This window comes from Charadrius vociferus, unplaced genomic scaffold (genome assembly GCF_000708025.1).
Source record: "Charadrius vociferus isolate BGI_N301 unplaced genomic scaffold, ASM70802v2 scaffold436, whole genome shotgun sequence".
Classification (NCBI taxonomy): domain Eukaryota; kingdom Metazoa; phylum Chordata; class Aves; order Charadriiformes; family Charadriidae; genus Charadrius; species Charadrius vociferus.
The window spans coordinates 4,087,827-4,100,863 of NW_009649187.1; the positions used below are offsets into that span (position 1 = coordinate 4,087,827).

The following is a 13,037-nucleotide window of genomic DNA, read 5'->3' on the forward strand; positions in this document are numbered from 1 at the left end:
AATACTTGCCAATACTTGGGGGGCCCTTGCCAACTACACGGACAGGGTGTCTCCCCTCGGCTCTGCGGACGGCTCCCCACCTCCCCCGGCTCCCTCCCTCCCCTCCCCGGGAGTATCTGCACGACGGTGTCTCCCTGCGGAAAGACTCCGTTGCTGCGGATGCAAACCACCGGCAAAAGGAGCGCTGTTCCCGGTGCACATCGCACTGGGTCGAAAGATGTTTTCAGAGGCACTTGGAGCAATAACACTAATAGCGGGTGCTCCAGCCGCAGGTCCTCTCCCCCGGCTCTTCCCGCAGGCTCGCCCGTTTCTGTTAGGAAGAGTGCCGCCTACGGGACTGCCGAAAACTGCTCGGGACCGTAACGGCGGTGCACCGCCTAAACCTGAGAAGACACACGTCTGGCCTCCCTCTCCCCAGCTTTACGTGGCTTCATTATGAGGGTGGAAGACCACATATACTGTGTCAAAACCACACTTTCATTATCCCAGTTTTACTCCAAAATAAGAAAGAGGAGGTTTGGGTAGTCAATACTCTTCAAATTTGTTATAATTTGCCAAGGAAACCCAAAATATCTTTCCTGGAAAATGTCTTCCTTCTTTGGTTAACTCTTACAGACTCTAACTAAGATCTTAGCTCTTAAAATAAGAATTGGATCAGTTTCTAGAATATATTTTTTTTTACATTGCCAGAAATAATAATTTTTTTATAGACACAGCTGATAGATTGATTCAAAATTTCTTTTTGTGAGTTTCAATCTTTCCCTTACATTTAAAGTCTCATATATACAATAAAATACAACACACAGTGTTTTAGGGAATGGTTACTATAATATCACACAATAATCCATATTCTCTAGTGCACCCCAACTAATTTCTATCCTATGTCAAATGTAATATTAAAAAGTAATCATTCAAGGAGGAGGAGATCCCATGGAAGGGTAAGTGGCTAATGAAAATGTCTAGAAATCTAGGAGTTGGGATGTAAAGCAATTGCAGACATTTGGGAGAGAAATAAATCGTTATGCTCTGGATCATTAGCTAGCAGCTGCTAACTAATAGGGGTTGGGAAGACACTTCCACTGTGGATGGTTATTCCATGACCTCCTGCTATCACTCTCATTTTTCTGTGAACCGAGCAGCTGATACTGGCTGCTACCCAAGTAAGGCCCTGGACCACAAGAGTGATTTGGGAAGAGTGCAAGAATTGCACTATATTCTTTTTCTTCGGTTTTCAATTAATCTGCTGAACAAGTTACTTGCATCTAAGTGCTTTAAATTCTAGTTTAAAACACTTAAAAAGCAGCACTGTCTACCCACAGATAGACTATACTAAGCAATTACAAATCAATATTATTTTGCTCAACTGTCAGACTGTGAAAGCAAGGCAGAGATGCCTGGAAGTAATTTGTCTTTCCATGCAATTGAAATAAAGCCCACCTATGTCCAAAACTCCTATCTCCTGTGTCCCATCTGTGTACCTACTGGATCCCATCTCTCCCCAGTAACATGGCATGAAAGCAGAAGCTCCTCTGCAGTGTTCCTTTGTTATGACAATAAATTTTATTTCTTTGTAATTCATCAACCTAGTGATGAACAGCCTGAAATGAACCACAGAATGACACAAGATGAGGAAGGGGTGAAGAACCTTATCTGGTTTTGCTTTATCTCCTCCAAGACATTCTACTGTTTTCTTCTGAAAGAAGAAATTGGCATGTTCTTCTAACAAGACATGTGGAACATCTATTCTTTATAAAATACGGATGATAATTCTGATCCTATTGAGATAAGCAAAACAGACGACACCTACAATAATTTCCTTTTCATTATCCCAAACAATGGACTTACTTCTTTTTTTTAATTATTTTTAAACTTGTACCTTTTCAGAAAATCTGTAATCTTCTGTTTCTACCCTGCAGCTTAAAGCTGTTTGTTAAGGGACTCTCCAGCATCACTGTTAGTTATGGTTGTCAAGACGGTGCTTGATCCAGAGGTGCAAAATGTCGGTCCAGACTTAGGTTGCTCCTTTGTCATAGGTATTATTGACAACTGCACAATCATATTGCTATCCTACATATCCCTTACAGGGATAACCCTCTAAGGGTTATTGAATACAGGATAACCCTGACTGGGTTATTGAATACATAATATTTCTCCATATTCAATGTGAGGCAATTGCTATATTTATGCATGTGCTATCTGCACACATTCCAAATACACCTTCTTCATGATTCTCCAGCAGTACTTAGCACTTCAGGAAGAGTGCTTCACAAACATCTGATCATCTCCTCTCAGCTCATCTCTACATGTATGCACAAGAGTTCATTATTTCTCTGATAAGGAGCTGAGAGAGAGTCTATGAACTAATTTCTCAAGTTCTTTAGGTGCTTTCCAGTTTTCAGGGAACTCTGTAGCTTCAGAAAACAGTACCAATTGACTGAAGTTAGTTACACAGTCAAGTCCTAAGTGGTTTGTGACCAAATGTGAAATACTAAGTTATTGCCTAACTTCACCTAGGTTGCTGAGATTGGGGGGAATTAAGTCTTCATGGCAGCAATCTGCTACCTAAGCCATGAAACTTCCCCATAAATTGACTCTTGCAGCTCAGGCTTGCTCCCTAAACACCATCCATCCCCTGTGCTAAATGAAGCAAAGGCCTTGGTGAATAGTAGAAAATAGCAGCCATTTAATTAAGACTATATCATAATGCATATGTGCAAGAAAACCAAATCAAGATTACTTATGGAACTGTAATTTTGGCCTCTAGAGCCTTGGTTTAATATAATTTTACAGCTTAAAATATTTTAAATGAGGTTCTCTGCGTATTTCTTTCTCACAAATGTGTTATCAGAAATACCATTTAAATCTGTTCCGCTAACCTTCGCTTACTGCAATGCAACATTCTCCTGTGTGGATTACCTACTAAAGACTAATATTTTCTTTCCTTGGCCACTTGCCTTTTTTTTTTCTCTACCAACCTCTTGTGTATATCCTCCATACATTTTGCCTGTATTCCTAATTTGAAGCTGTCTACACTGATCAGAGGTAGATACAATCAGTAAAATATTAACAGCTTTACTGTATACAGCTAGTACAGTTCAACTCAGAGTAGACCTGGAAAATGTAACAATCTTTGCTTGACAGGTTGGTAAAAGCCTGAGTAATCTGATGCAATATGATAAATATGACTACTCTCCATCCAAAACTCTAGTTTCCTCAATTCCTAAAAAGCTGCCTTCTGGCTTTTTAGTAGCTGCACGCTCACAGATTCTCATACTGTTCTACAAATAATTTTGACTTTTGAAGGGTTTATTTCACTCCAGAATGCAAAATTAATTAAAATTCCCTTTCTCTGAGGTATCATTACAAGCATACGCGTCATAGTCATATCTATGGAACTGATGGTGCTAGGAGTATTCTACTACTAAAAAAATATTGAAAATATTGAAAATTTCAATTTTCTTTCAGGGGGAAAGGGAGTAGATAGACTTCCTTTTAAAAATATGCCTTCTGAAATGAACAAACATTAACAACAGTCTGGTGTTCTAAAGGAAGTACTATGATTATTCTTTTCCTTGGTCTGAAAAATAGGCTGTCAGCCTTGTGAAATTTCTTTGCTACAAAGACTTGAATAGAATCTAAACTCTTAAGTTTTTTCATAGTATGAGCACCTGCGCATAAGACTAGTATTGATTGAAAAAGTTTACTGATAGGAATCCTGTCCTGAAGTGACAGAAACAAATAGCTTCTCATCACAGAACACAACTTCTGTTAGCCTCTCTGCTACCTATGAAACCATTATGTGGGCATCAGTACAGGCTGTTCTACTTCACTGCATCAGGAAAAAAAAACAGATGGTGTAGATGGAAACTGCATACCCGAATATTTGTACTTTCAGACTGCCTATGTGGGCCTGGAATTAATGAACATCCTAACCTGCTGTAGTTTAGTCCAAATGACGGTTCTATCCATCACGAACTAGAAGACAGCAAGCACTAATTTAGTGAGATATAGAACTATTAATTTTCATCTTTCAAATGAAACTGTGCTTAAAAGGAAGAACATTCTGGCAGGTGGCACTTAACAGTACTGCCTTTCTGTTATTGCCAAAATTTCTGTGGCTCATCATCCACAGTGCACTGAAAAAGAAACCTAAGTGTTTCTGGGAAGGCTGGCTGTTGGGTTTGTTGGTTTGGTTTGGTTTTTTGGGATGTGTGTTGTTTTTTTTTCTCTCTGCTGCCAGAGAATTCCCAGGTATGTCAAGAAGGGCAGCCAGAGAGTTTGTCCATTTGGGTTAAATAAAGGTGCAAACTTACCCACCATAGTCCTTTGATGCATTCTAAGTACCCGTCTGAGCTTGGGAAGATAGGAATCAGTTCTTGGTTCTGCTACCACTTTTCTGTATACTCTTGAGCTCGTAAAAAAAAAAAAAAAAAGCAACTTTTCACAATGATAGACTGTGAAGGCATGGTCTTTTGATTCTGAGATTACATTTAAACACGCTAAGAGGGGTTTCTACTGTTTAAACAAACATGGTATAAACAGATATTAATGTAAAATTGCTCATCTTCCTTGAGAGGAGGGTAGAGATGTAACCTGAGCACAAATTGTTCAACTACCTAAAAAGAAGCTATATCACATGGAGTTCGAATTTTAAGAGTCAACTCCTATTCAACAGTAGTTGTCACTCATTTCAAGCAGATCAAAACACAAGTCTTAGAAACCAACTAGGTTTCATAGTGCTTTAAACAAAGTTCTGTCAGGATGTAACTGGAAAGGAGGATTGTTCCTGAGAATAACGGCCCCCAAAGTATGTGTCGCACCACTTACTTCCAGCCCCTTTGTGAAATGTCTCTTGTGGACTATTTACAGCTGAAGAACTTCATATGCCGTTGCCCACAGAATTAGCACCCAGAGATCTTTTAGGAATCTTTGCAGTCACCTTTAGATTAGGCCATCTTAAATATTAACTGTAACCTGGTTTTCAGCTAGTGTACTGAGTAAGGTACCATTCTGAGCTCTGCCATGGGCAAATTTGACAGCTTATCTGAGCTTTACTTTGGTATAAATGCAATAGAAGCAAGGGTTGCTTTTCTTGCCTGTCTGGAATGAAAGGCAGTCTGAAACTGAAAATCTATGGAAAGAGATTTATCCCTCATATATACGAAAGGTGCCCAGTGTGTTGTACTCTCCCAATGTTATCGTACTATTGCTATTAAATATTATTAGGATTTTTTCCTCCACTTACTCACCGCAGTTTTAAGCTGAAGTGACAAGCTCACTATACTAACTGATTTGAAGCGGGTAAGTGAAAAGCAAAATTTGTTAATCCACTTATATAGGAATAAAGGTTTGGCTACCATTTTTGCCCTCAGATATTTATCCATGTTTTCCCTGCTCTCTTGCAGAGTTCTGGGCCCAGAAGCCCTTGTACTGCTTCAATCTGACATCCATGCAGGATTCAGAGATGATCCTTGCTGCCACTTTTCACTTCTATGCTGACAAACGCCCTCGGCACCGGGAAGTGTTTTGTAAGCGGTCCAAGAACTCATCCTGCCGCCTCCTTCACCTGCCTCCAATCCTGCGGCTCAACCTCATTTTCCAAAGCATTCACCAGAATTCTGCCTATGGGCTAGTGAAAGGGAACATCACCGTGTCTCTTCAAAGACGAGGGGCTTGGCATGCAAAGGACATTTCACACATCATAAAAGAATCAAAACGGGCAGGAGAGTTCATTCTCTGCGCTGAGCTTGATTCTGGGGAGAAACACCAGGGCTTCCCTGAACAGGTCACCACTCATTTACCTTATATACTAGTTTATGCCAATGATCTTGCAATCTCTGAACCTAACAGCGTGGCAGTCACCCTACAGCGTTATGACCCATTCCCTTCTAATGATGGGGACCCAAATCTGTCCCCTAATGCTTCTACTGATACCCGAGTGCGGAGGGATACATACATCTCTAGCTCTATTCAGAACAATGAGTTGCCAGAAGTAGATTATAACAACAATAAATACAACAAACATGACATATGGGAGAATGCCTACAAGTCCTTGAAACCAAAAACCTCACGCAAAGACCGCAGGAGAAAAGGGCAAGAAAATACAGAAACACTTACAAAGTCTCAGGTGCTAAATTTCGATGAGAAAACAATGAAGAAAGCAAGGCGAAAACAATGGAATGAGCCAAGGATTTGTTCAAGAAGATACATGAAAGTTGACTTTGCTGATATTGGCTGGAATGAATGGATCATATCTCCCAAATCATTTGATGCCTACTACTGTGCAGGGGCATGTGAATTTCCAATGCCCAAGGTAGTATGCCTTTTCCTTGTTGTTAGCTTGCAAACAGTAGATCTACTGTTCTGCCTATTCAGCTACTTTGCCAGTTATATTTTCCTTTAGATTTTTTCCTTTTTCACTGTGTTCTGTTGCCTTGTTCAGCCTAATTAAGTTTAGCAATATCGTTTCCATCAACTGTGATTGTTTCCCTCAGAGTACAAAGATTCCAAGTTATCTTTACATTTACTCTGAAGAATAAGAAAAATGTCTCCGGTTTACCTTATAATTTCTCATTTTATATCTTGAAACCATAACACAGACTTCTGTAGCTTATTAAAATATGGTTACACATACTAAATCATCAAACTACTCTGTAGTAATAGCAGAAGTGTAAAGTATTATATGCTAATAATAAAAAAGGTACTGTATCAGAGTATTTCTGAATTCCACTGGTAATACCTTAGGAGAAAAATGCAGGGTAGTGACACTGAGGTATTTTTAACTTTAAGAAACTGCTTGTCGCTTTGAAAATAAGAATGCTGGTTAGGCTGATATTTGCATCTCAAAATTCTCTGGTGTTTTTTAATTTACTAAATTCTTGAAATTAAGATAATCCTGCTGGAACAAAAAAGTTGACTTACTTTATGTGGCTGGAAATGCCAAATAGCTGTCTGTGACACTCTAAAGCTAGTGTACTGAATTCCTCCTATAGAAGCAGTGTGAAATTTGCTAATAGAGAGGCAAACATGAACTCTTGCTCCAACAAAATTTCGATTTGGCCCACCCCGGCTCACTTGCTCTATGGTAAAATGTAGAAATTTTGGCAATCCTATGTAGCACAGGAATTTGCAGCATTTTATAGGACTTTCAAGTAATGGGGAAGGGGAGGATTTGAAGCATTGCATAATCTGCATGTTTAGACACTGTAATTATTTTGCAATTCTACCTACAAATGGACTGATTATTTATTCTACTGCTATTTTTGCATGTGGTCACCTGGCACATGAATAATGGATAGTGTTTTACTGCAGAGAATTTCAAAGCTCTGAGACAGGAATCTGCCCTATTTTACATAAAGAGAGATTGATGTATGTTTGTGTTGAAATAAGTAGTATGATTTCAGGAAGAGTAGATGTGCAGGCTAGTTTAAGTCCAGGGACAGTGGAAATCCAGACATCAGGGTACGGTGTACAAATCTGACCACGTGTTCTCATGTAGCTGGTCAACGCTGAACCACGCGTACATAAAATGGTACATGGTCTGGTAAAAATTAAAGCTTGCACAGGCTCACATACAACTTCACTTTTTTGTTGTAGTATGAAGAAATCATGCAACACCATTTAACTTATCCAAAACAAAACACACCCTGGGAATATGGATCCTCTGCTTTAGACCCACAGTGTAATACACCATTCATACATACCAAAGCCGGTGAGGGGGCAGGGGGGAAGAGAGATGATACATTTAACACGTCTGGCTTCTTGTGAGCAAAACAGCACGACACAAAAGCTGACAGAACCAAAAGAGAGTGGATCCATTTCTAGCTGGAATAGTTAAATAAGCTGATATTGCTGACTTATTTAATGTCTTATCTAGAAATATTACTTCCTATAGAATAAAGATTCCCTTGTAAATCAAAACCACTTACTTTAGTTCTCATTTTGATACTTGTTTTCTAGTTAAATTAATGTGGCTGCACTAGCATCTTGGTGCCAAAACACAAGCAACAAAAAAAAACCCAAACCAACCCAAAAAACCCTGAGAGAAAGCTAAAACTAAATCACAGATACATAGATTTGAGGATTTTTGGTTGGGTTTGATTTGGAAGAGGTCTACTTTTTGTCAGCTTTTCTTTGTTAGGCAAAAATAGAGGCAAATTCACAGCTGTAACTTTTTAAAATTACTGTTTCCAAATGAACAGAGATAACTAGGACATCAGCATGAAAGAAGCTTCAGGTCAGGTACAAATCTTGTCATAGAAAGTTCGCCTTCAGCCTTACCACTGAAGTTGTTATATCCTGAACTATGAGGGGGAAGATTAGCTTATATGGTTAATAATGGCTGGCTGCACCGCTGCATTTGCCAAATAAATGCTAGTGCTATGTGTGGTAGAAGCAGGAACATACTCTTTCCATGGTCTACAGGAATTAGAATTCTCTTGATTTCATCTTTGTACATGAATCAGTTCATGAGTTTCATTTTGAGAGTTGAATTCAAAGCTGAAAAGAAACATGTCCTGAAGCTAAGAAGTATTGTTTTTTAAGATGGGGTGGTGTGTGTGTGTTTTTTAAGGGGCAAATTCATGATAAAACAGACTTTAAAAGGGGTGTAAGCCAGGCAGAAGAGGCGGGTCTGAAGTATTTCAAACCTGCTGTTAATTGCTTTTCGGCTACATCACCATCCTTCCATTGTCTGAGGCCCAAAATGTTCCTAAAATAGGATTGTCCTAGAGATTAAGTAAGAGCAGAACCTGGCCTGCAGTATATCACTTAGTAGCCAGCATTTAAAACAATAGCACTTCCTCAGTGCCATCACCACTGGGCATTCAACTCACTATTTCAAGCTTTCCACTTTAGCACATCGGTACAAAGTCTAATGTGAAGCCTAGCCCATGATCACTGAACACTCATGCCAGGTTTCCAGAAGGGCTGGAAAAATTAGAGCCTGGCTGGATGTGGGATGGGTGTGCTGTCTGGCTCTGCTGTGGATGTAGGGCTCAGGGAGCCAGATTCTGTACAGAGTAATAGGCCATAACATGCATTTTTCTCTACAAGCATTTTTGTGCATAGTGTAAACACTTGCAGGCATTAGAAATCTAATTAGTGCTGTCGTCTTGGTAGACAGCTGCTCATGCTAGACTTTGCTCACATCTACTTGTTCCTTGCAGATATTAGAGACTGTACAGATGGAGAAGATCCTAGTGGGATCTTCTGCACGTTCATACTGAGGAATCCTGTAAGTCAGTAACTGGTACTGAGGGCAATGATGGCTATCCACTGCATGGGGTCAACAAATTCTGTTTCAGTAGCACATTAGGATCTGTGACTGTTTCAAATAACAATATGAAATAATAAAGGTGCTAGGAACACTTTAGGAACACTTCAGGAGGTTTTTCGTAGAGGTTAAAGTAAGAACTTGATTCTAGAAGCTGCAGTTCTTTGAATTTCTAAACTCTGCAGTTGCTTAAACACATGAAAGCTACTTCTGTCTCTCTCTTGCTGTCCAGATTTGCTGACACGGCCAATACGGGTAAAAGCTTATTTCTACTTCACAAAACAGCTGTGAGACCAATTCACTGCTGCTTGTTTGTGGACAGCTTTGAAATCTAAAGATGAAGGGTGGCACGAGAGAGCAAGCTGTGGCTAATTATGCCAACATATGCCAATTACAGAAAGGCACTTTCCAGGATTGGTCACTTGTTGGGACTTGGTTATAGGATGCTGTCTTGAAGCCCCATAGGATCAAAAACGGACTTCACAGTTTCTTCTTGTAATGGCTCAAACGATGTCACTTTAGTTAAGGAACATCTGAAAGCCTTAATAGCAAGTAAGGTTTGGATCTGATTTGCTGATATGTTACACTTAAAGTAAATGGATCAAAACTGAATTACCCTAAAAAACAGTTTCTTTGTTATACCCATGGTCTACGTAACTTTTCATGTTGAAATGAAAAATCATGTTTTGCATATATTCAATTATTATTTGAAAAATAGAGAAGATATATAAGACATTAATTCTTCTCATTTGAAGTATCTGCTTCCATGTGGAGGCGTGCAAAGTCCCTATTTGTTGTCCCACAGATGTCATTTTCCACCAGATAGACAGCTATGTACCAATAGTGATGAAAGATTTCACGTGCCACATATACCAGATCTGTGCAGAAAACCTGTGAAACTGTAGCAAAAAAGCCTGATATTACTAACACAATTTTACTACTGTTACTGTACGCATTTGCTGGGACAGTATTCAAGCATGACAATTGAACAGGAGTCACTGAAGCTTCAGCCTCAGTGGTGGGTTGCATGCCATATTACTGCTCCATGTAACTGGAACACATTCCATGCTATGCTGAGGCCATTACAAAGAAAGTCTGTCACTCTGTCACCAGTAAACTTGTGCTTGACTGTATGTACCTCAAGCAACAGAAGTGGTGAAAACTGTTTAGTACTATTCAGTTGCTCAGACTACAAGGGTCAAGTGTAGGTTGTGAGTAAAAGAAAAAAAAAAAAACAACCCAAAACATTTACATGTAACTACCACACAGTATACTATTTATGTATCTTAACTTTTTCCTTTTCTTATTCTCAGTGCTGCTATGCCTAATGGCTGCCTCCTCTTCTCAAATATTTTTCCTTGTGTTCTTTACTGCCTCCAAAAATCAATAGCAGAAAAAAGATTGTGGCTGAGTACCTTGAACATCATATAGCTGTAAAGCTGCTGTGAAACCTCACTTCATACTTCTCCTGCCCTACCAGCCTTTTGTTTTCTTCTCCTGCTTTGAGGCTAGGTCAGGGGAAGAAAATAAAAAAAAAAAATAAAATAGGCTGGTGAGGAAGGCAGAGGGAAGCAGACAGACTCCAGGTATGAAGTACTTGTTTGTCATGAAGTTAGAATCAGAAAGGTTCTGTCAGGTTGTTAGACTATTCTAGACTAACTCCCCCCTGTGGACACTACTTCTGGAGCACTCTGCTCTTTTAAAAGAGAGTAATTGCTCCAGGAAAAAGTAACTAATCCAGGTTAGCGTAAATGAGGAGAAATACTGCTGGAACATAGGGATAGTTATTTTGGAAATAATTACAGTAGCCAATTTTCCAAGTCAGACAAGAGGTTAAGAAAACAAAAGATAAGGTCTTATGACAGAGAAGTGTGCCCCACCTTAATCCTTTTCTCCTGCACGCCTGCCTCCAGCATCTAGTAGTGCAGTCAGGGACATTGTTTCTTCAGGCTCCTGACTGCTGGCTGTGCCGCCAGCGCCCTCCTCTGGTATTCATGAAGGCAGCATAAGGAACACAAAATATCTGTTGGATACGCCCCGCACAGGAAAGCTGGGTGTGTGAGGGACTGACTAAGCTGTATGGCCCTGTGACTCAATCACATATATTCACATTTTTTAAGAAACAGAAAACCATAGTTGTTGTCATTTTCCAAGTCCACCTGGGAAAGTGACCATTCATAAATGAAGCGATAACTATTTTCCTCTCTGTTCCAGATTGTTCGGCCATCAAATCATGCTACAATCCAGAGCATCGTAAAAGCAGTGGGAATCATTCCTGGCATCCCAGAACCCTGCTGCGTTCCTGACAAAATGAGCTCACTCAGTGTCCTGTTCTTAGATGAGAACAAAAACGTTGTTTTAAAGGTATATCCCAATATGTCGGTTGAAACTTGCGCCTGCCGATAAACTCATACAAACACATCTTTAATGAGACGTATGCATCCTGTCCAACTACACTGGGAAAGTTGTGAATGCGAAATGAATCCACTTGTGTTGATGAATGAATGCAAGCCTCCAATTCCTCTACAGAAAGCATGCGGAGAGACTAAAACGATAAACATTCTCACCTGGAAGGATATGTCTTGCTGTCATCATTTGTCTTTCATATTCATCTTCCAGGAATTCAATACTTTTACAAATATCTTCCTAACCCACCTAGCCCAGACAACTGGTGTTTAGTGAGAAATTTAAGTTTAAAGTCTTCCATAATCAAAGGACTAAAATATGTTTTTATATGCTATTTTTCTGACTATTTTATCTCTTCAGTTAACCAAGAAGATGGGAAGTGGACTTGCAAAGTCAGGCTTATTTTAGAATATCACTTTTGTACACAAATCAAAAATTTTTGCCTAAAACACTCATACTCTTAATCTGCATATTTATACTGAAAAATGCTGTAATAAAGGGCTTAAAATGTATATTTTCTTCAGGATGCAAGTATAGTGCACTGCATAAGCTTTCATATAAACAGTATGTTAATATACCCTTCCCTAATATATAATTTGTACTACAAAAGACACATGTAATACCCCACACTTTTGGTTTGCTGGATAATTTCAGGTTTTTAAACATATTCTCCGAGTAACACATACTATATAGTAATATGTTGAAATACTAAAAATAAATAACCGAGATTTATATTTTTGTAAATTATACTTTATATCCTCTAGATTGTTACATGCTTTTAACAAAAGCTAATAAATTAAAGGTACAGTAGTATCTAAAAATAGTTGAATCGTCTTTCTATAAATGCACTCTGTTACATCCTCTTAATTAGATGGAAACATGTAAATACATGTTAAGCTTGTCATAATGAACCTCAATGGATTAAAGACAAGGGAATACTGTGATCATCTAGACTGACCTCCTGCATAGCACAGATCAAAGAACCTTGCCCAGTAGTTTCTGTTTTGAGCTTGGGAATATCTTTGAAAAACATGCATAAATTTGGCTTTAAAGATTTCATGTGACAATATCTCTACTGGACCACAAGTAGTTGTTCCAAAAGTTAGTGCTCTTTGTTCAAATGCAGTGGCTTAATCCTAGTTTGAATTTGTTGAGCTTTAGCTTCAATTCACTGGATCTTACTGTAACCTACTTTATTAGATATCTTTTATCTACAATACTTTCACTGTGTATTTTTAGTATATAGAGCAGGGTCAAATTATATGTTGGCTAAGATTTAAATAGCTACTTTGATTTCTTATTCTAAGCCTCAAAAAAATTTCTAACAGCTCTTTTCCAACAATGAACATCAAAATGG

At 38.9% G+C, this 13,037-nt stretch overlaps 1 protein-coding gene across 1 annotated transcript; it reads left to right on the forward strand.

Annotated features, from left to right (window-relative positions):
• The first annotated feature begins 1,960 nt into the window (after positions 1–1,960).
• GDF10 (growth differentiation factor 10) lies at positions 1,961–12,501 on the forward strand. The gene is made up of 3 exons (XM_009888820.1): positions 1,961–2,033; positions 5,406–6,313; positions 11,489–12,501. Exons 1-3 carry the CDS (start codon positions 1,961–1,963, stop codon positions 11,678–11,680), a joined length of 1,173 nt encoding a protein of 390 aa, XP_009887122.1. The 3' UTR covers positions 11,681–12,501.
• The last annotated feature ends 536 nt before the right edge of the window (positions 12,502–13,037 follow it).